Genomic DNA, 23753 nt, shown 5'->3' on the forward strand with positions numbered 1-23753 from the left:
TTTGGACAAAATTCAAAGCTCAAAATTTTGCCAGTCAAGCGTTAAGCAAACACACTTTCAAAATCTGAAGAAAAAAAGGAAGTGATTTTCTGAATCACAGGGGCACTTTAAATTACAAAATGTTTTAAAATTTGGACTGTTTTTTTCTGTAGCTCTTAACATTAAAATCATCTATAATAACCTTTCTTTTTACAACACCTGACTTGACTAGCCTTTGATATACATGCTGTACTGTAAAGGCGCTACATTGAGCTCCAGAAATCAATAAACTTAAACCTTACTCTGTCTAAAATACATGTATTACTAAAGTGATGATGAAATGACAACAAAGACAAAGAAACATCAACATTACTGAATTAGCTGTCTGCCTCAATCTCACGAGTGCCATACCTGAACTCCAAAAACCATCTATAAACTCTTTCAAACTGTGTACAAAACTTTGCGTGACTTCTGAACCTATAGTTAGTAAACAAAAAGAAAAACTAGCAACAAACCAAAAGTAAATGCAAAAAAAAAAAAAAAAAAAATACAACAATTGAACAAAATAACATAAAAATACATTGAAACAAAATTCAAACATAATCTGGAAATAAGAGTGTACAAGTAACAAAAAATAATAATGCATATTACCGGTATATCTCTGACTTAGTATGCGCACTGTGATTGATCAATTTTGCGGGCCATGTTCTAAAGTATGGCCCGCTGTTGGCTGCTAGTTTTCTTTCCCATGCACCGGATCAACTTCAGAGATATAATAAAATAATATCTTACTAACCTTGTTTCCTCAGTCCGTACTGTAAGTTACAGATCCTCATTTTTTTCCAGTTAATTTATGGCCCTGGCACTTCACGCTTGGGCCATAAATCAACAGGAAAAAACTTGGTCCGTAACTTACAGTACGGACCTCCAAATCGGTTTGTAAGAGGTACATGTATTTTTGTGGGAAGCGCGGTGGCCTCATGGTTAGAGTGCTCAACTCCAGATCGAGTGGTCCAGGTTCAGGTCCTGGCCGGGGACTATGTGTTGTGTTCTTGGGCAAGACACTTTACTCTCACGGTGCCTCTCTCCACCCAGGTGTATAACTGGGTAAGGTAAGGTAAGGTAACTTTATTTAAAGTTGCAAACGTAGGGAGAGGTTGCCCAAATCTCCTGAGCCAGTGGCTTATGTTAAAAACGAACGACTATTTACAATACCATAACTAATTACTATTCACATATAAAAAATAAAAATTCTAGAATAATCCAGAACTGTATTAAAAGATAGTTTAAAAAGAAACTAGTGCAAACATTAAGATTAGAGAATAGCTAGCGTATTCAGTTCATACACGGGCACCCTGCAAATTCAACAACGTTCAGACGAGAACGAAATGTAGGTACCCGCGATATAGGTACATGTACCGGCGAAATAGGTACTGGAATAGGTACCGAAATGGGTACCGGCGAAATGCTAGGGGTAACCCTGCGATGGACTAGCATCCCATCCAGGGGGGAGTATAAATACTCCTAGTCGCTTCATGCCATGGAAACCGGAGATAAGCGCCGGCCTGATCACTATGTCCAGGTTTGACCCTAATTAGATGCACGCCCAATTTTGACATCCAACACAAAGTGTCCCTTTAAGTCTAAGCATTTGCTACCTATTTTCAACAATACGGTAAGGGTAATTCACTTAAGGAGCAGCATTTGGGGGACACTTTGTGACATAAATTGTCTGTATTCTGAGACACAAGTGATGTTGAAGTTGGCAAGAAGAGCAAGGGGACACTTCGTAACGCTTATTGAAATCCGCGTGCTTCTAATTAGGGTCAAACCTGGACATATCTCGGCCTGATGGGCCTTCTGGGTCGTAAGCAGTGACTTTACCTTTTTACATGATTGTATTTACTCCACAGAATGTTGCATTTCTGATTCGTCAATGATGACTACATAAATACCGGTAGTTTATAGAGTACAATAGAGTAATAATATTTATTATATGAGATTAATTTTTTATTTCTTTTACGCTAAGTTAAGTCAACAAAAACAAATGAGAAAGAAAACCACAAAGATGGCTAAAAAAATTGTTTAATGATGAATACCATAGTAAACAGAGACCAACTAACCTCCTTCCAAAGTGTTGGGTAAATCTGGTAAGTTGTTCCTTAGTTCTGACAGCCAGCTAAATTGTGGTAATGCTTCTTGAAATCTTAGCCATTTGTCCTTCCAAGAATCATATGTCTGTGATAAGAAAATAACAACTGGTTAAGGTATAGCTATACAAAGAATAGGCATCCGCGCAAAAAATTTGTTATGCGCCAGTATATTTTAAAGTTCAAAGAATATACATGTATTTTCTGGATAAATTTCTAGGTTATTTAGTGAAATTTTTGATTGAGTTTAAGTTCTCAGACCACAATCAAAAGAGTGCAGATTTTGCTGCAAAAGTTCAAGCCCCTTTGCATTACGGCAAACAATCACGCTTTTAATTGGATTTTACTTCTACTGTAGATATAGTTACTGTTCTAAAAAACCGCGTGAACGATTTCCGATAACTTACATAATTTAGAAGATAAAATTATCATGACTTTAAGTTGATCGACGCATTTCGGAGGAATTTCAGATGGAAAAATATTAATTACTGGTCTTTATAACCACGCACCGGTGGCTCAGTTGGTTGAGCACCGGACTGTCACGCTGCAGGTTGTGAGTTCAACTCCGGCCGGACCAACACTCAGTGTCTTTAAATAACTGAGGAGAAAGTGCTGCCTTTGTAACTACATCTGCAAATGGTTAGACTTTCAAGTCTTCTCGGCTAAGGATGATAAGCTGGAGTTCCCATCTCACAACCCTTCAATGTTTATAATCCTGTGGGATGTAAAAAGTACCCACACACTTGTCGTTAAGAGTAGGGCACGTAGTTCCCGGTGTTGTGGTCTGTCTTCTGTTGTGTATCATGGTTGTGAGGGTAAAAGCCACAGTAATTGGCGCAAGCTGTTGTGGCACTCTGCCAGCTTGACTGGCAAAGTTAACAAAATGTAATTCAAAAATCCCTTACATGATAGATAACGCTATCTACCAAATACCTGTAAATCACTATCCGCCAGATAAACACTAGCACAACCAATTGAGTTGGCCAGTGGATAAATCACTATCCACTGGACAAATCAATTGGTTTTGCTAGTGTTTATCTGCCGGTAGTGATTTATCTAGTGGATAGCTTTATTTCGATAATGTCTGTTATCATAATTATATATTTATTATGTCCTGGTTGTGTTAATAAAGGTCAGGCCGCGTGGTCAGTTTGTTTGGCTCCCAGTATTGTATGAGAATGCATCCAGTAATTGGGGTACACCAAGCAAACCGTTTTCTGCTTGTTCTGTTTATTCTACTATTGGCAGTGGCCAGTTTGTTTGGCTCCCAGTATTGTATGAGAATGCATCCAGTAATTGGGGTACACCAAGCAAACCACTTTCTGCTTGTTCTGTTTATTCTACTATTGGAAGCGACACACACAGAATGGTTTCTAGTTCATTTTGAAAATGGAATAAGTCCAAAAAACCAGGTAAATTAAAATTGATATCACACAGGCTGTATACCTATTCCTGTATATTCCAGATCAAATCAAGTCAAAATGAGAAAAATAGAGCATCTGGGGAAAACCTCACATGCAGTGTAGCAAAGTGGAGAAATAAAAACTAAGTTAACCTTAACACATAGTGGGAATAGAAAATGTGGGATACACTGGTGTAGGGTGATGACTGTAAATGTAAAGGAAAGGAAAGGAACTTTATTTAATGTCTAGTCATGCTAGCGCTGGAGCACTAATTGGGAACACTGTAAACTGAAATTAACGATGAAAGCAAATCAAGTCAAAGGCTGGTTTTTGAGGAGAGGGGAAACCTCTCGGTGCAGAGCAGAGAACCAACAAACTCAACCCACATATGACGCCGAGTCAGGGAATCGAACCAGGGCCACATTGGTGGGAGATGAGTGCTCTCACCACTGCGCCATCCCTGCATACATACATACTACATACATGTAGTCTAAAATTGTTGTATTTCACACACTCAGGTAATGCGACTCACCATTTTTGCGGCAACTCCACCAGCTCCAGCTGCTCCGAGTAGTAAATACCTTACTCTGGCCACTCGCGTTACTGCTCTCACAATTTGAGTTGTGAGCATACGTTCACCATAAACATTTTTACTGATGAGAATTCTCGTAATACTGGGATAAATTCCATGCGGCGTCTTCATTAATGTTCTAAGATTACATTGTCTCAAAATCAACAAAGTGTGAATATGACATTTCTGCTGAATGGTCATAGATTTTGTTAATGGAAGCTTAACAGCCTTTTCCACAGCAATTCTCTTCAAACAGTGTTCACAGTGAAGACTGAAATGTAAGGAAAATGCTCATATTAAACTTTGACGAGCTTAGCTAAGGGATGATTAATGTAAATATAATCTTGCGCATGAGGTTAACTGGTCTCAGTCTCCATTTCCAAGACCTTACAGTGTATATGATTGTTCTCATTACCAATCAGCATGGATAAAATAATATGCTGCTAATTACTTTATATAAACAATGTAGGAGGTAGTGTGGCCCAGTGGTTAGGGCGCTTGGCTTGAGATCCGGAGATCCCGGGTTCAAAACTCGCTCTGACCACTCGTTGAATTTGATCCTGGTAGTCCCTGGTTCAACTTCCCAGCTGCACTTGCAAATAGCCAACTGGTTTGCCTCCGGCCAGTAGGGATTCTTAACAATTGCTGTTGTTCTTTTCTGTAGCTTCGTTGTGTTTCATGGGCCCTGAAAAGCCCCTATGAGGAGCGGTTAATTTAGTATGTATGTAGGTATGTATGTATTTCATTTTATCCTCAACCACTTTCTAAAGATGAAAGTAACCCATATCCTCATTATTTTTGCAGCACCCTTTGAAAACTAGAATACGAATGGTTCACATTTTACCGGTAACGGCAGAAAAAAATTCTGAACCACACAAATAAGTGTTTGTCACCTTGAATAAAAGAGCTGTAGCTCACATTACAAGACTTGCCACTCACTGGCGGAGACTAAGGGGTAGGTGTAACTACAAAATGGAATGATTCGGTGTAGAAATGTTCATTTGTACAAAATCCCAATTTAATTTGTTTACTTTTTCCTGAATGGGAAATAATGCTTGGGAGTTTAATTAACTAACTAGAAAATAATTAAGCTTTAAATAACCATTAAGGCTGATACTGATTTTTCTTGAACAGCATAAGCTTACTTGTTTATTTCTGTGCAAATTCTTCAAGACTACGTGCCAAATCTCGTTTAAAAAATGACGTAGGCTGCTTTCCACAACAAAGATCATGACAATTCAGTCGCATTGGACCGCTTTTATTCTTTTGATATATACATTAAACAAACTATCCTCGATCCCCGGTGCCTATATACACAGCTATAGGCGCACCCCGTTAAAATATCACAGTCGATCAAGAAGTCAGATTGAATATCGATATATTTCTTTTGTTATTTGTTTACCTGAAAGCGCCCACAACCCTTAACATCATAAGACTTTGTTTAATCTGGCGCAAGATCGTTGTATCCTCAAGTCATCACACACTTCATTGGTATATTTCATCATCTTTGCGAGGAGAGATAGTCCAGGAGAAACAAACTCGAAACATCCGCCATCTTGGAGAACGAAAGTGTAACGCTCGGGAGGATGACGGGAGATTTGTCACGTCCAAAGGAAACGCGCCCGATACACGCGCGTGTTCTTTACGCGTACTAGACACGCGCGTACTTCAAGCGCACACCAATATTCAAAACGTGTAAATTCGAAATTCGAGTGTTGATTTGCAGAGTTGAATGAATTGCACATGCATGATGAACGTTAGATTTTACAGACGAGCAATAGTTCAAAGCACTGATGGTGCAAACAAAAACTTGAATTCAGGAGCTTTGCACCGCAACTGGTTGTCCTGTGGCAATAAAATTGGCCAATTCGCATGTGTTATTGTGAAATTTCTGCGTTCGTTTAATCACGCCCATGTTAAAAAGCTGTTAGACATGGCGGCAAACGATCGCACTCCTCTTCTTGGAGATAAGCCCTTAGTTTACACAGAAGATGAGCAAGATCAATACGCTAGCAGAATAAGCTCAGCTGATCCTCAGCTGACAGCTCTGGCTGAGGAGCTTGGTTTCAGAGCAGATGCTCTGAGCAAGGACAGTGCGGAAATAAGAGATAAGGATAGTTCCTTGTGGAGGAAAAGAAACGGACCTGTAGTGACAGTCACTAGAGAACAGCTCGACGAATTACAGACTGCTTTGGAAAATACTACTGATTTGCTCCGCCAAGTTAGCATGAACTCGCTGGAGTTTGACGCTCTGAGTAAACAAAGGATCGGAAGGTTAATTATAATTGCTAATTTTCAGTCTTAAGTTTAAGCATACATCGTATTATTCCTTATAAATGGGTGAAAATTTTAAAGAGCTTTAAGAGTTCCAAATCCTATGATTTATAGTCTACATCTATATCTACACGTGCCAGCACACGGCAAAGTCCTGTTTTGACTTATGCCTGTTTCTGCTTGGGTGGCCTCATACACCATGGGCCTAGATCATCACTTCGAACCAGCCACTTCTGCTGGAGGGAACAGGACAGCCACAACACCGGGAACTCCATCCACTACTCTTCTCGGATAGTCTGTCTGACAATTGTGACAAAATTTACGAACTTGTGGGTCCTTTAGAACTATGGGTTTTGGTATCATCATAGTTAATAGAGGGGGCTGGTTTTGAAACTCGGCAAACATCAGAGGAGCAAACAAAGATGCCAAGATTTAGGTTGGAAAGTCCACGACCATGTATGCAAAATAGTAAATGCCAAATCTCGTATTCATATGTTGGGGAAAAGGGGAAAGAAAACTGATTCTGACATCAATGGAATAAGAATTTTTTTTAAAACTGGCCTAAAGTAACACAACAAGTTCTAGACAACCAGCTGAGATTATTGAAAGAAGCTTCATCACCTCCACGGCAGCCTCGCTCAGATTATTGCTTTCTCTATTGCTCAGTCATCTCCACATTGATCATAGTCCATATTTTACTCTAGTTTAGTTGAAATAACAAACATCAACATCAGAAATGTTGACTTTCAGTTTACTGAAGCTTTATTATGGCAAATCTGTGTTCACTGGGAAAAGTTCCAAATACCCAAAATGGGATCAATTTTGCACCAAAATCAAGGAAAACGTGTTTCCGAGAGTCTAAATTTTCAAAATTTTCTGGGGGTGCATCCCGGGGGTGCATGCCTCTGGACCCCCTTAGGTGAATGGTGCCAAAGGCACGATTTAATGGGCCTCCAGGCCATCATACCCGCCTATAATGTCCCCATCCCTCCCACCTATAAAAATTTGTATCTACATCCTTGATAGTTCTTCTCAGTTGTGAACATGAACTTACAACTATATTTGTTTGGTTTATGAAGGCGAAAGTCTATATTTAAGTAGAGTCATGTATTTTGCTTTGAATTTCCATACAAACCTTTGAATTTCCCGCCATGCTGCCGTGATTACCCATGATGCAATCAAGAGCGTGAACTCGTCTATTGTGTAGGTCGTTTGTAACCTATCTTGACAGAAGCAGACACACAGTGACGAAGTTCACAATCCTGGTGACGAAAACAAGAAGCCTGTGAGAGATCTGTTGTTTATGTCATCCAACGTGATGCCCAAGACATAAAGTGCAAACCACTTGTGTATCTCCGTCTCTTTTTCATCAAGTCAGTTAGGTTCTGTAACACCTGGTCACTTAATTGCATGTGTGTGTATTGTTATGTGCCTTATTCTTGAAGGCTGCTGTGTCAGAGTATAATCTATAAGTGTTTTAGGAGGAAAAGTGTCAACTGAAAGCATCCAAAAAAATAACTTAGGCCAAAATATGGTAATGTAATGGTATTACAGTGCAATGCACACCACCGTGGCCACCCAACAAACTTTCACATTTGACAACTATGTGTAAATACGTCAACTCAACAACCCCTGCAACGGTGTTCAACTTACAACTGTATGAACTTTGCAAGGGGGCTACCCTGCGAGCAGTTCGTTTCTTCTACGCTTCCTGAGAGAGAAACTGCTGCGAGCAACCCTTAGTCTCTGAATGTGCCGCCGTCCAGCGCCAAGAACGAATAAATTAAATTTAGGCTGGTAAAACGAGTTAGTAAACTTGTTTTGGCACTTGCGGATGTTTTCAGCTACATAACTGCTGCGTTTGGACAAGCCTGCTGTGTAGTGATTTCCGGCAAAGTAAGACGAATTGACATCAAATACATCACATGGGGTGTGACGTACAGTGTACTTCGCACGTGCTCGATGGAAAATCAAACGGTTGCTCGCAGTGGTTTCTCTCTCAGGAAGCGTAGGAGAAACCAACTGCTTGCAGGGTACAAGTCGGCGTGACTGTCAATCAAATTTGCACACCCTTATTGGCAGACAATTTGTAAAAAACTTTGTTAGGTGGCCACGGTAAGGCGCGTCATACTGTAAAGAGTAACTGCAGAATACCCATGCAGCCACTATTGTGTTTGTGTGGTGACATTCCTTGAAGAACGACACACCATTCATATGCTAGTAAGTGACCTGGTATTCTGGAGTTTAGCCTGACTCGACTAGGCATCTTACTTAATGCATGGCCACATCTGCCCTATCCACAGATAGGGATGCTAATTGACAGAGGAAGGAATCCTGTTTCTATGGAAATGCCATAATAGGGATCATGTAAGGCCCTGTTTATATGGAGAAAAGTTGACGCGGGTAAGAGGGTCACCCTCCCAGCTGAGTATACTTTAGCGAGCCTTTCCATGAGAAAAAGTTGACCCCATTTTGTTTCCCAATGACAACTTATAGCACTCGCACATGCTCTCTCTTGTTTTTCTTAATTAATATATGCTAATGTTCTCCTGTCACAATTTGAACCTTTGTTTGGACTCCTGGGGCTGGTTAAGAGGTGTCAAAACCTATAGGTTTCCATGGTATTTACGCTTAGTTAGCGCTAACCATGCTTCGGACAACCTGGGCCAGAGGGACACACTTTTTGTGGAATGGTTTTTTAAGTCCTTCAGTAAACTCACAGGTTGTGTTTTATCTGGTCTAAAACAACTCAGCTTGGCCTCATGTTTTTAAACCCAACAAAACACAGACCTTCGTGTTTACATATCACTTAGAAATGGCAAAAACAAAATTGATAATAATAATATTATTCATCGCAATGATTTATTTGTTTTTTTTTTTTTTTTTACAATGACTTATCACAGGCCGCACAGGATTCCAAAACGTATCACAAACAATCTGTTGTTGTTAACAGTTGTATGGCAGGTAGGATTTTTGCCGTCGGTATAATGACGATGATTATGATAATTTTTACAATAATAATTTTTTTATTGTTATTACAATCAATTTTTGAAAGGTCCAGTTCACTTTGCGACCAGGTTGACAAGTATCAGACGTAGTTTGATACTACTCTGGTGTGAATAAAATTGAATGTAGCAAAGAAAATTATGATTCAGTCCACAATAATATAATGTTATAAATATAATGTATAATATTATCATGTTTATAATATCACTAATTGTGAATCTGAAAACCGTGAACACTTTGATTTGATTTTGACATTTCCCATTGTGCAGCAACCAATCAGATGTAACATAAGACGACAAACTAATTACCGTTCTGGTTGCGTTTAATTTTCTTGCATGTTATTGTCTTTTTACTTGAAACAATAGCACTTCATAATTATTTCTAGTGTTCATGGTTTTTGGATTTTCACAGTAATATTATAATAATAATAACAATAATATTGTAATACAGACCAGGTGGTAATTGTGAAGAAGGGAAAAACGGAAAAAGGTCATTGATATCACTGTTCTTGAACGATGATAGTGTGCATGAAAAGGAATAGTAGTAGAAATAGTGGGAAAAGATCAGAGGCCGGTTGCTCGAAGCCTGGTTAGCGCTAACCGTTGGTTAAGCAGTATCAAAACCTATAGGTTTCCATGGTATTTAACCTTGGTTAGCGCTAACCATGCTTCGAGCAACCTGGGCCAGATCTCAAGAGGAATTTAGCAAGAGCGAGGGAGCAATTTAAGGTATCAGTGGCTTTTTTTTTTGTGAAAAACAGCATTGCCAATTGTCATACATTAGTTTACAGATTGTCCAAAAGCATGCATTATGGCTCAACCTTCTGATACACTTCTGCATCTAACTTGACCAAAGTTTAATAATGTAATTTGCTGGAGTTGATTTTGACAAGGGAGAACACATACTCTACTACCCACAGAAAAGGCTTGCAGTTATAAAACTATGAATCACCAGTATTCCAGCCTCGTTCTTCCTCCAGACATCTCGCAGGTCCCCGACATGTCATTCTTAGCGAGTGTTGACTCTTTCTTTCTCTGTAGCACAATATCAACCAATAGATTTGCTTCAAAGTTTCTTAATTTTTTCTCACTAGGTTTTAAATATTGCTGCTGTTAGTATTGCTGAAGCTTTTGAGAGTCAGTCAAAAGGACCAGACAAACATGAAGAGAAAAGCATCTTCTTAGCGGTAAGACGAGGACAAAAAGTGTCACATAGGATTTCAACTTGGGAGCATGCGCAAAAATGCACATAAATGCCCTCGGCAGTGAAAGGGTTAACAACATCTAGGCTCACTAAAAAACTACTATGTCCTCATTAAAGGGGCTTTCTTTCTCGCTAAAGTATATCCGGGTGCCATATTTATTACAAGGTGTGTGTCATTACAGCAAGATGTTTTTTAAAGGAAGTAAAAAAGTCTCAGACTTTTTTAATTTGTGACATACATGTAAAGCTCTTTGAGTCTGAAGATTCTCACGTCTGCTAACTCAGGGAAAGCTTTGGGAAAAACAAAGTAATTTCTCATGTTGAATGCTTTCAATAAAATTATTATTGACATATGTGTCCTACATCAACCTACTTTCTTGTGGGTGTTTATTGATCACTTTATTCTATTTGCACTTAATTAAGTTCTCAAGATTTTGTCTGGTATGCAAACTATATAAAGTAACAGGGTTTGAGCCACTGATATTGAAATTGTCTCAAAAAAACAACTAAGGGGACATTTTTGTCCCCTTCAAAATCTGGGGAAAAACTCAGAAGGAAGCACACAAGAAGAGATACAGTTTAGTACAAAAATTTCAAGCTGAAAGACAGACCGTAGGAGGAATTTAATCGTGCGTTTTAAGTTAATTTTTAAGTCACTTTTCAGTCACACTACTGATGTTCAACGAAGTGTGATGCACGCATCTGGGAAATGTCACGTCGAAAACACATTCGCACAATAGATAGCTTTTTCTCCTCAAATTGAAGCCAGATTGATCAGAGAAACAAAAATACAGAAGAAGAACAGTGCATTAATGAGGAAGAAACAGATGGGGCTCAAACGAAACCACGATCTTTCCAGAAAACTTGGTTGCGAGATCACATGTTGTTGGGCTATGACAAGGAGGCGATGTTCTGCTATTTTTGTTGGAAATCTAAGAGAACAAACCCCATGGCTTCGGAAAAAGCCTCAGTGTACGAATTTTAGAACCTCAACTCTTCTAAGACACAACGACTGGAAAGAACTCGTGGATGCTGTTAATTAGGAAACCATGGGGGGTACACTCAGCAACATCATCAGCGTTGTGTTTTTAGAGAATAATGGTCAATCACAAGCCATTGACACCATTTTCTTAACTTTCTTGTTTGTGTTAATTTTTTTTAATTACAAGTAACAGGTAATAAAATATGTTTTTGTTGTAGTGCCTGTTTCTTTGTTTGAATGTAAGAAAATGCAAAAAAAATTGACTGTCTCCCTAAAAATGAAAATGCCCCCCACAATTTTAGCCAAGGAGACAAACTGTCCCCCAGTGATCAAATCCTAGCTCAAACCCTGAAGTATACAATAAAATTATATGTTTGCTTTCTAAGGCAGCATTTATACGAAAGCGGTGTCACATTGACACGGTTTCATGACTTCAAAACCACGTCAAAATCGATGTGCTTTGGAAGTGTTTACATGGAACCGATTTCGCCAGAAAATCCAAGTCGTAATGGTATACAAAAAGCGAGCGCTGCACTACATGCTAAATTTACTATTTTGAATTTAAACAATGAAAATTTCACGCCAAAATAGTAACCGTATTCAAATCGATGCGGTTTTGTTGTTTACTCTACAGATGAAACTGCATCGTTTTGAAAATGCTCCACTTTTGGCAGCGGTTTCAAATCGACACGGTTTCGATCCGTGTCTTGTAAACTGAAGGTGTAACCGCATTGAAACCGCTTTCATGTAACACTGCCTAAACTTGTGGACTAGAATGATCATTGTGCCTCCTTGAAATTGGGTAAAATCCCTGTCCAGGCAATAATAATGTACATGTATTACTAATAATTATCACTAATATCTCCACAGAGCGTCATCATCATTGCACTATTTCAGTTACTCAATCTGGTTTTGGTCTCTTTTACAACAAGTAAGTTAATTAATTTTGAAAGTTGCTATAAACCTTTACCTAGGGCACGAGAGTATAATTACATGTAAGCACTCATTGATCTTACATGTAGTTTGTCTAACACCGGACGATTTTATGTGTCTGGGTAAAAGTGTCTCTCCATTTTGAAACTCTAATAGATTTAAAATGTAATTTTTGAAGAAACTGATGCTGTGTCTTTATAGGGGAAGAGAAACACACAGAAATGGGTTTTCAACTGTAGATATGGTAAATTGACCACCATGAAGAAATTTTAAAGCTTTGACATTTCAAGCATTAGCTCTTTGTCAGAGTGATTAAAGGCTAAACGCTGACAAAGGGCTAATTCTGAAAACATATTCAGCTTTCAAATTTCTTTATTGTACGTGGTCAATTTACCATTACAGCTGTACCTGTTTTTGCATTTTGAAACTCTTGCTGTTTGACTCTAACTCACCCAAGAGTGATACTTTTAGAAACTAAACTTACCAGGGTGGCATTCAGGGATTTGAAATTGTGCCAAGAGATTGCTGCTGGGCTGAAAAAATTATGGTACTAACTCTCTCTGTCCGGGGAAAAGCACCACTGGACTTTCTGGTCTTCTCCAGTAAGGAGACAGAGAATGCACTCACTCAGATTGAATTTATTTCACACTTTGCAACCCTTTTTTCATACCATTCAACTTTTACCACTTGTACTATAATTTATTATTTATGAACTTGGTTTTTACATATTAAATGCATTTATCACGAGATTGGATCAAATGCACTTTTAATTTTTGGGAAGGACAGTTTAAACTTGCTGGCGAAAACTTGAAAGTCTAACTGGTGTGATCCCACTCTCTAAGTTAAGTGTACGATAACTGCAGACTGCCTACAAATAGCGCTTATAAACAGTACATGTAGTTAAGGTCTCGGTAAATGAAAACGAGGTGCCCACAGAAAAAAATTCTAGTCGCACGAGTATTTTCGCTACAAAAGCAAACTTGTTATATATCAAATTAAAGCTAAAAGACTAAATTACCTTATAAAAGATTTTATTTCATCGAATTTCAAAAGGCGCTTAATTTTGTTGCTCTCGAACTCTGAGGTATCGAGTTTACTGCTGAAGCTCCAGCGCTTTCATGTTGTTAATATTCACCCCCTTTTTATTGCATCTGATTGACAGGTAAAAGACCTAAAAAGGGGTGTGAGGAAATTTGCATAATTATGTCTCGTATTAGCGGAATTATTGCATTTCAAACTAAAAAGTTGAATCTCGAGTGCGATTTACGCAAAGAAACTGACAGAGAATGAGTTACCAAGGGAAATTGGAAAATTCCTCACACCCTTTTTGAGTCTATATCATCATCCATCATATCTGATAGTTTCAAAGCGATAGCTCAAAACCTGTCCCGACTGGAGGTGGGAGAATTTTGATTTTTGCGTCACGCAATAGTGTTTTGTCGCGCAATAGACAGGGGCTGTAAAATCACTTTTTGTTGGCAACTTATGGAAACAGAAAAGGCTCATTTTAGAAGGGTTAAAAAGCACTTTCTGATTTTCTTTTTCTGCCAAAATAAAAGTTAGGACCCACTCATGCCAAAAAAAAAAAACAAACAAAATCGAGCAATGTACTAAAATTTTCATTTACCGAGACCTTAAGTCTAAGGATCCATTTTAAAATGGTTAGCTTTCAATAACTGTGATTTAAGGTTAGTCTGCAGTCTGCAAGTGTCAGACACCGCTCTAAGTTTCCATTGTGATAATTTTTACAATTTGTTATTAGTACTTATTACTACCAGCATCATTATAATATATTATATATAATTATGTTATTGTAAGGTTACCGTAATAATTATAATAATAATAATATTATTATTATTGGTGTCTTTTAAATTGCAGTCAAACTCACGAAACAGATTATGCATCAAACTGTCACCAAGTCATTCCTTGCACAATCATTCCTTTCAACGATACTTTTATATGCAGGACTGTACACATTGGTTTACAAATTTGATGTAAGTACATGTTTATAGGTAGTTAAAAAGGGCTTTGTCACAGTTAATTCAACCTTACTCTGAAGACATAATAAGGTCGTCGCATAAATAATTATTATAGATACCAAACAAACTTAATAATGTGTTTTTTGAAACAGATAACAATAATAGTTTAAATGTTGATCATCTCAAAATATTTCTTCAGTTTTGACTGCCTTAAATATCTGGCATAATTTCAAGGTAGCCAGCAATCATTTGACAAAACACAGTAGCATGCAGATCCAGAAAATTTGCTCCGCACTTCCTATCTTCAATCAGGGCTGTGACATACCGCAAGTGGTAACCCTACTATGTGGTGGTGTCCCCTCCCAGATGGGGGGGAGGGGGGGGAGGTGGGGTCTGATCTGAGGGGGGTCATGGTGATATTCTGAACCGCTTCATGCTCCAGCATTAGAAATCAAATGTTGGTTTGTAATTAGAGGGGAAAACGGCGACACGTGGAAAAAATTGTTAAGCAGAGTAGAGAACCAACAAACTAAACTCACATATGAGGTTGAGTCACATGTAAACATGTAATTTTGCGCAGTCCTAAGAATTTAGCGATTTTTGCTATCTCATTCTCGTTGCACAATTTCACCCAATTATCCTATAACTGATTAGAGTGTAATGTGAAGTGCTAAGTATCTACCCCATATGAACCATGTGAGCTTTAGCCCTACTAATGGAAATGGGCCCACACAAGGACAGAGAAAAACTCTGACCAGGGTGGGAATTGGGGTTAGATCACCGCTGCTCTAACGACTGAGCTACAGGGTCAGACGGGAGCAGGCCGTGGGAACTGACGATGTTAAAGTCACGGCAATGAACATGTGAGAACGCATGTTTTATGAGTCAAATGAGTCAATGAGTCAATGAGACTCACAGTCAATATAGCAATAATTTGTTGATTAAGCCTAAGCCCTCGTTTCAGTGATAAGGCCTAAGCACTCTCTGAAATTTTAGCTTTCATTTTATGGTTTAATTAACTGCACTAACTCGTTGACTCATTGACACTCTGAACATGTACAAGTACAAGAGAGGATTACGTTTTTGCAAACGTTGGCCATGTAGCACTTATATTTGAACAGACTTAATTGATTAGAGTGTAATGTGAAGTGCTAAGTTTCTACCCCATATGAACCATGTGAGCGTTAGCCCTACTGATGGAAATGGGCCCAGACAAGGACAGAGAAAAACCCTGACTAGGTTCGAACGGTCTTGAAGGAAAGATATCAAATGAACGATTCACCGTTGTGTGCTTACTTCACGTGAAACCAAGAGTGAATTAGAGAAGAGTGTTGATCTATCATTTTGCGGTCTTCCCCCAGAACAGTTACAAATGGATTTATTTTTAGATACACTTTGCGCGCGAAACAAACAAAGGGCCTCGAGTTTTAACCAATCAGAAGAAGCCATGTCACGCGTGACTTCTTCTGCTATGTTTTTTCAGAAACATGAAAACTGTATTCTAAAAATAGACTCATTTGTGCCTGTGTTGGGGAGCCCACCCATGCTATAACAACACTCTTATCTACTTCAGTCTTGGTGGAACGGCAAACTTCTGCCGAAATGTGCATTTTTCCAAAATTCAAATGACAAGCAACAGCCTGCCGTTAGACGTTTCATGGATGTCACAAACGCACGAGCGGGTGGGGCGTACAGAGCCGTTGTTTTTGTTCATTAATAGGGAGCTTAAGCAACGCCGACGGGAACGGCAACGAGAACGTCATGTAAAAACATAAATTCACGTTATTGCGATCACTTCGCGACTATTCCAAGCCTTTTAATATGACAAAGGTGTTTCAGTCCCTCAGGAATGAAACCGTTACGAGCGGCACTCAATTTAGGGGAGAAAAATGAAAATTTATCTCCAGGTGCTGACGTTCTCCATAACACTTCAAACTTGGTAATTTCACGTTGTTGCTTTGCTGACGACGGCAAAGAAATGGACAAAAATGAAAAACGCACGTGCAGGGCGTGCAAAGCTATTGTTTTTGCCCACTAAATATGCAAATTTGTGACGTTCTCGTTGCCGTCGCCGTTGTCGTTGCTAAAGCTCCCTAATAGGGAGCTTAAGCAACGACAACGGCCCGGGCGACGGCAACGAGAACGTCACAAATTTGCATATTTAAGGCCTGGCCAAACGCTGGCAACATTTCAACGCAACATCTTGCAACATTGTTGGGCACAACATGTTGCGTACGTTTGGCCACCCTGTTGCGATATGTTGCGTGCGTTTGGCCAGTCCATTCAACACATGTCGCAACATCATGCAACAATGTTGCAAGATGTTGTGTTGAAATGTTGCGAGCGTTTGGCCAGTCCTTTAGTGGGCAAAAGCAATAGCTTTGCACCTCCTGCACGTGCATTTTTCACTTTTGTCCATTTTTTTGCCGTCGTCAGCAAAACTACAACAGGAAATAGCCAAATTTAAGGTTTTATGAACAACGTCAGCATTTGAGGATAAATTTTCATTTTCTACCCTAAATTAAGCGCCATTCCGACCAGTGTCATTTTTGAGGAACTACCACACCCATGTCATACCACGTTAAATGTTCAAAAATTTAGATGCCTCGCCGTTCAAAAAGTAATATGAACGCCCAAATCGGGGACGAATTTTTGGCCGGTGTGGTTCGTGACTATTTTAACCTTTTTAATGTGACAAGAGTGTGGTAGGTTCTCAAAAATTATACTGGTCGGAACGGCGCTTAATTTAGGGGAGACAATGAAAATTTATCCCCAAGTGCTGACGTTCATCATAAAACCTCAAATTTGGCTATTTCACGTTGTAGTTTTGCTGACGACGGCAAAGAAATGGACAAAAGTGAAAAACGCACGTGCAGGGCGTGCAAAGCTATTGTTTTTGCCTGCTAAATATGCAAATTTGTGACGTTCTCGTTGCCGTCGACCTTGTCGTTGCGTAATTGCGCAAGTTCTGTTAAAAGCCCCTATTGGTAAATAGCGAGTGCACCTATCCCATCTCCATCAAAGATAGACACCTTGGTGTTTTCTAGTCGCTCTGCTTTATGCATGTGATTTAGAAAAATCTATATTTTCTGCCACATCGAATTCTCGTTTATTTTTTTAGCACAATTCATTTGAACTTCATGATGCATCAGCCACAGCCACTGCTCTGAGGACGCCACTGGTGTTTTTTAAGATGACATTTTTCTCCATTTCAACTGCTACATTGTGTGGTGAGTGGTGATTGAATTACTGACAGTCTGCCTCTGGATTTTACAGCTATTAGAACTTTAAAAATTTAAACTTGTTTGAACTTATATCATTGGTGATCATTGTAACCCGTTTCAGTATTATTCGCGCAACGAAAATTGTGTTTTCAGTCCATAACCTGCAATGCAAAATCGTGCTTTTAATTCTTTCAGGTATTGCCTCTATCGTTCCAGGTCTCTGGCCTGCTCAGCTCATTGCGTCTGTACAGGTATGTTTTTTCGATATATGGTAAACCTGGCCCTCAAAAATAGTTTCAGAAGCGAACAAATACACGTTCATTACCTATCCACTCGCAGGAAGCCCAAACTGAGATTGTAACGGGTATTAGTATAAATACACAGGTGATTATACAAAATTGCGCGCTCTCATTGGCTCGCTATCTCGGATTATCAGCCGATAATCACCTCGACGGACAAAATGGCTGCCAGTAGTCGTTTTGCCACGGTAAGTGAAGATGATTTCGCGTTGAAATGTTTTTTTTTTCTCTTTTTTGAAATAATCACCTGTGTATTTAAACTAAAACAATTATTCGCCTCAGGCTCAGTGATTATCGGTGAATATTCACCTCGACCTCTAACCCTAACCCTAACTTCACCGATAATCACTTCGCCTTCGGCGGATAATTGTTAAATATGAGCAAAATAGTATAGCCGACCACAAGTGCTCTTAATAACGCTAATTAAGAGGAGAAATTAAATATTGTCGATAATTAAGAAAATTTTGTAAATAATAAGGAAATGATAGTCTCTCCTCTTTGTTAACGGGATGGGACCCGGCAGATACTTAACGAATGCTCTTTGAATGCAAGGAAAAGCTTCCTTTTGGCTTTCTATTGGATATAATGACACGGTCTGTCATCTAAACTTCTTTAGTAATTCATTTATGAAATGAAAGCTTAGGCACCTACACGTCAACAAATTTTGTCTTTTTCCTGCTGGTGCTTTCAACATCTTATTGCCGTTTTGTTTCTAGCCTGTAGAGCTGAAGGCTCAATTAACATCCTCCTCTGTACGCGTGCGTGGAGGAACGCGGGCGCACAAAACGGCTGGTCAATCGAGCCCAGTAGACTAAGCCGGGTTTTGGTCGTTTTTCAGGCGAGAGGTGTGAACAGCGCGGTAGTCACGCGCGGCTGCTCCTACGCCTCGCGTAGCACCCTCGCGCGTGGCCATTGCCTCTGTTGTCCTGATAAGCTTTATTTCAGTCTTTCCTTTTCCTTCTTTTGTAGATGATCATGAGCTATTTGTACTTTGCCTCTGTGCTTTACTTGGCCATACATCCGAATAAAAGTGATTTAAAATGGAGAATAATCAGCAGAAGTAGTAGTGGTCCTGGAAGTCACAATGGCAGCGGAAACCAAGGAATCGTATGATTGAACTCCACTCTGGCTATAAATCGCAACTCTGTATTTCCTTGTACATGCTAAATTATTTCCCAGAGTATGACGACATTTCGCATGCGAAGTCTGGAAAACGGCGGCTCCAAACAGACGTGGCTCTACGTAGACAGATAGGGAAAGGATCTATTTTTCGCGTTCTTTGTCGTCGCCCATTGAAATTAAACATTTTGATATCAAACGAGTTACGAGAGGAGCAATGATCTCCGTGTAAAGATTGGGAGGCTGACGTTTCAAACGTTAGCCCTTCGTCAGATTAATTCACGGAAGTTCATAGATTGTAAAAGGTTTCGTTACAAACCAAAGCCTTGGTAAAATGTCGGACTAAAAAATCTTTATTGCAACATTCGTAAGCAATGTTTTGGAATTTATTAAATTATTAGTAGCACAGCAGGATATCTCGAAATTGTTTTTTTTTTACAGCAATAGAAACGATGAAGTTCACGCTTTACAATCTTGCAGACCATTCACTTTAAATCATGAACCCATGACGTTTCAAACGTTAGCCCTTCGTCAGATTAATTCACGGAAGTTCATAGGATGTAAAAGGTTTCGTTACAAACCAAAGCCTTAGTAAAATGTCGGACTAAAAAATCTTTATTGCAACATTCGTAAGCAATGTTTTGGAATTTATTAAATTATTAGTAGCACAGCAGGATATCTCGAAATTGTTTTTTTTTTACAGCAATAGAAACGATGAAGTTCACGCTTTACAATCTTGCAGACCATTCACTTTAAATCATGACCCCATGACGTTTCAAACGTTAGCCATTCGTCAGATTAATTCACGGAAGTTCATAGGATGTAAAAGGTTTCGTTACAAACCAAAGCCTTGGTAAAATGTCGGACTAAAAAATCTTTATTGCAACATTCGTAAGCAATGTTTTGGAATTTATTAAATTATTAGTAGCACAGCAGGATATCTCGAAATTGTTTTTTTTTTACAGCAATAGAAACGATGAAGTTCACGCTTTACAATCTTGCAGACCATTCACTTTAAATCATGAACCCATGACGAAAAGCGTTCAATTCCCGTACTCGATTTCCGACGTTTTCATAGACTAATTTATTTTCACAAGAGTTTACACAAATAGTGACCATTCTTAATTACTAAGAGTAATCATTGATTTTGAAGTGCGTTCGTTGGAAGAACTTCAGAGGTCGGAATGCACCAGACGAGCCGAGATGCCGAGAATGCCATGCGTTTATGTAAAGGACATCTATCGCAAGTATACCCTGGGTGCCAGTGGTTCTATTTTTCTTTTGCGAGGAGCGAGCGGTTAAAGCGGAGAGGCGAAAAATAAGAACCTCTGATCACGGCAGTTAAGAACCCCTCTTCCATGATTTGTGATTAATGAACACGGTCGCTTATTGGTTTCCGTAGTCAGTGCCGGTCCTTTCCGAGTACATGTAAAAACAATTTAAGGACGGTGCCTACTATTGTTATTGCGCATACATTCTGCGCATCTCGAGATAGTCGGATTTCCTATAGACCCTATGCAAAAATGACTGCCTTTAAATTATTCTTTTGTTCATATTCAAAACAGCTTAACTAACCTCGTTCTTGAGACAAAAATTCTAAAGAATTTGTTATCCCGAACGAGGTTAGTTGGGCTATTTTGCATATGAACAAAAAAATAATTTAAAGGCAGCCATTTTTGCATTCCAAGGAAATGTCCCTTGCCAAAAATCAAATTGACGCCATGCAAACAATCACGAGGTATGCGATCGTCATCTGCGCATGTGACGTATCAAAATTCCCAAGTTGGCGCTGAAAAGCAGACGAACCCGAAAAACGAAAACTTACTAAAGCTCACAGTTCTATGCACAGCATACCCAGGATTAGAAAATTGCGTTCTCCGAACATCGAACGCATTAAGGGTGTCTGTTTTAGAGGAAAAATCAATCAAAATAGAGAGTTACTTGATACGGTAAACATCGGGGAAACGGCAGGCTGTTACTTGTCATTTAGACCCGTTTCGAACGTCGAACTTTACATGCGCCGAATCTAATGCAAATGACAACAAAATAATTAACTGACAGAGAGGAACGTTCCAAATGTTTAGGTGAAAGTAAATAAATAAATTCATGTGAAGTAACCACATCACCGTTAAGATTAAAACCGAGATTGTTTATCAGTAGTGTTTTTGTAGCGGTTCTTTACATCTAATTGCTCGCTATTTTAAGGGCCAGGCAAGCTGCTCCAACATCCGTTCGATTTTGTTAAACAGTGATGTTGAAAACGTTTGCCCCGGCTTTCAACCGTGTCGAAATGCGCCGATAAACTCGAAACTTCAACATTCCCCCACACCGCCCGGGCATTTGAACTTTTGAAGATTGGATCGTTCAAATTCCTGCCCCCTCGGGCCAAAATGGTGTTCAAATGCCCTACCCTATCGTCCGATTTGTCTGTCATACCGTACTAAAGAACAATCGCCGTCGGCTCCTGACGTCTTTAATAAAGACCTTTTGAAGACCTTTTTTTTAAGCCAGTCACTCACAGATGCTACATCTTTTCCTTGAAATTTTTCCATGTCGTCCAAACACGTGTTTTATAGATGTTAGCGACTTCGGCCCCCGCAAAAAAAAATCATTTGAAACCTAGCACCTCCGGTTCAAATTTTCCCACCCCACGCAGGAAAAGATCAAATTCCCCACTCCCCGGGCACAGAGGATAGTCAAATGCCCGTGGTTTGCCCGGGGGGGGGGGGGGGGGTGGGGGATGTTGAAGTTTCCATTTGATCGGCGCAAAACATGTTTGATCGAAATTGAATGAGTTTAGAAGCGTTTACACTTTGCTTCAACAACCATTCAGCATTTCCTTTCTTATCGCGAATGTTGAATGAAGTTGAGGCGGTTTGTGCCCTCTCTTTCAACATTGTTGGTCATGCGCTTCTGCAGTAATCGTTCTCTCAATGACGCTTCCGTATCCGTATCCATAGTAACAACCGCGGCTGCAGCCTGGTAGTGAATACCAGGCCCCTCGTGAAGCTGTTGACGATGTGTTGCAACTGTTTGCCCACCCAACCCATCCTCTACCTCTGAAATGACTATTATCGTCAATTTAGGACGCTTAGCGCTTGATAAGGATTATGGGAAATGAATATCGGATTTGTAAAATCCGAATCCCAATGCCTAAACTCGCGGGACTCGAACCTGGGAATGTTCGATTAATAACCCTTAACCACTAGACTATCGCATCGCCAACTGACACAACGCTTTCAAAAAGCGCCTGGTGAGCCCGGTGGCTCAGTTGGTTGAGCACCGGGCTGTCACGCGGGAGGTCGTGGGTTCAACTCCGGCCGGACCTAACCCTAACCTTGTAATTACATCTGCAAATGGTTAGACTCTCTAGTCTTCTCGGATAATGACGATAAGCCGGAGGTCCCGTCTCACAATCCTTGCTCATTAACCTTGTGGGACCTTAAAGATCCCACACACTATTCGAAAGAGTAGGGGACAGTGTTCCCGGTGTTGTGGTCTGATCTTTTCAGCATGTGGTCGGCTTGGCAGGATTAGCTGGAAGGGCTTCTGTGTGAATGAGACCACAATTGTGTATAACAGCCAGAAGTCAGGCTACTTAGCCAAGTGCTGGAGCCTCACTCAAGCATCAACTCAAGCACTCAAGCAATATATTTTTTTCTTCCGAATGCCGCTGTAAACGTGTATTATCACCGGCTAAGAAACAAGTTTAAAAAGGAGAAAATGTAGGTTATCAAACCCTAAGAGAAAGCTAACCATTTTAAAATCAAGTAATAGACTTAACCACTATTCAGCAATTATTTTATATATACTAATTACATTTGATAAACAATCGGTGCAGTTGTCAGCCAGTTGATCTTTAGTTGTTAAGTGGATAAAAACAGTTCCTTCACATTGGGAGCTCCGGGTTCAAATCCCGTCCACAGGTGTGATTTTTCACTTTTTTTTTTTCATCTGCTACCACAAGTCCTGGGACAGAGTAATCCTAAAACCAACGGATGTTACAGCCATTTTATCGTGGTTTTCGACTCGCTCTAAAGGCAGAGGCTGTAAATGTTGTGGAAACTGCGGCAGCGTTTACACGAACACGGTTTCATTTGTAACCGCATCGTTTTCGATGCGGTTACGCCTTCTGTTTACACGACACTGATCGAGAACGTTGGCCAAACCGGGTCGATTTGAAAACGCTGCTGACTCGTTGAGACGGCAACTAGTCGCCTCAAATTCTTTTTTAAAATCCCCAGTTTATTTATCTCCGGATTCAGAGGCACTTTCCACGATGGTAAACATAGAAATAATAGATTTTTTTTGTCTACTGAAAAATACCAAAAACGATCGCTGAGCGATACCTTGGCGTTGATCAGTAAGAAACCATGACCCACGCCAAAAAGCATTCGATCTACGTCACAGCGAGCCCGTGAAGTCCTGACCAGCGGAAGGGGTGTAGTACAATATATGTCCCCATACATAACGTACCTACCTACCAAATAAAAGTAGGATTTAAAAAATCGTAGGAAATTCGCCTCTCGTTGGAATCGAAAATTTCTTTCGCCAAAGTTCAGTTTTTAATATGGACTTTCAAATTGGAGAATAAAATTTTTTACGTTTTGGGCACTTTCCGTGCGAGGATC

The 23753-nt window shown here is 39.7% G+C and overlaps 2 protein-coding genes across 3 annotated transcripts in view; one reads left to right on the plus strand and one right to left on the minus strand.

Moving 5' to 3' along the window:
• The window catches only part of LOC137997880 (dynamin-like GTPase OPA1, mitochondrial), a 36811-nt gene extending 31133 nt beyond the window's left edge, over positions 1–5678 (minus strand). The window contains exons 1-4 of one of the 2 annotated variants that reach the window (XM_068844199.1): positions 5506–5678; positions 4065–4374; positions 2103–2217; positions 391–456 (exon numbers count right to left, since the gene is read on the minus strand). In XM_068844199.1, the coding sequence (XP_068700300.1) occupies positions 391–456; positions 2103–2217; positions 4065–4374; positions 5506–5534 (520 nt within the window). In that variant the 5' untranslated portion in view covers positions 5535–5678. The remainder of the gene's footprint in view (positions 1–390; positions 457–2102; positions 2218–4064; positions 4375–5505) is intronic. The other variant, XM_068844200.1, reaches the window with a different exon arrangement.
• A 254-nt stretch (positions 5679–5932) lies between these two features.
• Positions 5933–21281, plus strand: LOC137997882 (uncharacterized). Its single transcript, XM_068844203.1, has 8 exons — positions 5933–6377; positions 9281–9341; positions 10477–10569; positions 12439–12499; positions 14380–14495; positions 17602–17710; positions 17900–17955; positions 18973–21281. Exons 1-8 carry the CDS (start codon positions 6037–6039, stop codon positions 19114–19116), a joined length of 981 nt encoding a protein of 326 aa, XP_068700304.1. The 5' UTR covers positions 5933–6036; the 3' UTR covers positions 19117–21281.
• Positions 21282–23753: the final 2472 nt, after the last annotated feature.

The sequence above is a fragment of the Montipora foliosa genome, chromosome 3 (genome assembly GCF_036669935.1).
Source record: "Montipora foliosa isolate CH-2021 chromosome 3, ASM3666993v2, whole genome shotgun sequence".
NCBI lineage: Eukaryota > Metazoa > Cnidaria > Anthozoa > Scleractinia > Acroporidae > Montipora > Montipora foliosa.

What these genes read in the sequence shown, in the direction of transcription:
- LOC137997882 (XM_068844203.1), top strand. Translation starts at nt 6,037, where the DNA reads ATGGCGGCAAACGATCGCACTCCTCTTCTTGGAGATAAGCCCTTAGTT. An exon ending in TGTTAACAGTTGTATGGCAG is followed by an intron (nt 9,342 to 10,476) that starts GTAGGATTTTTG and finishes TTTTCTCACTAG; the next exon opens with GTTTTAAATATTGCTGCTGT. An exon ending in TTTGGTCTCTTTTACAACAA is followed by an intron (nt 12,500 to 14,379) that starts GTAAGTTAATTA and finishes TTTAAATTGCAG; the next exon opens with TCAAACTCACGAAACAGATT.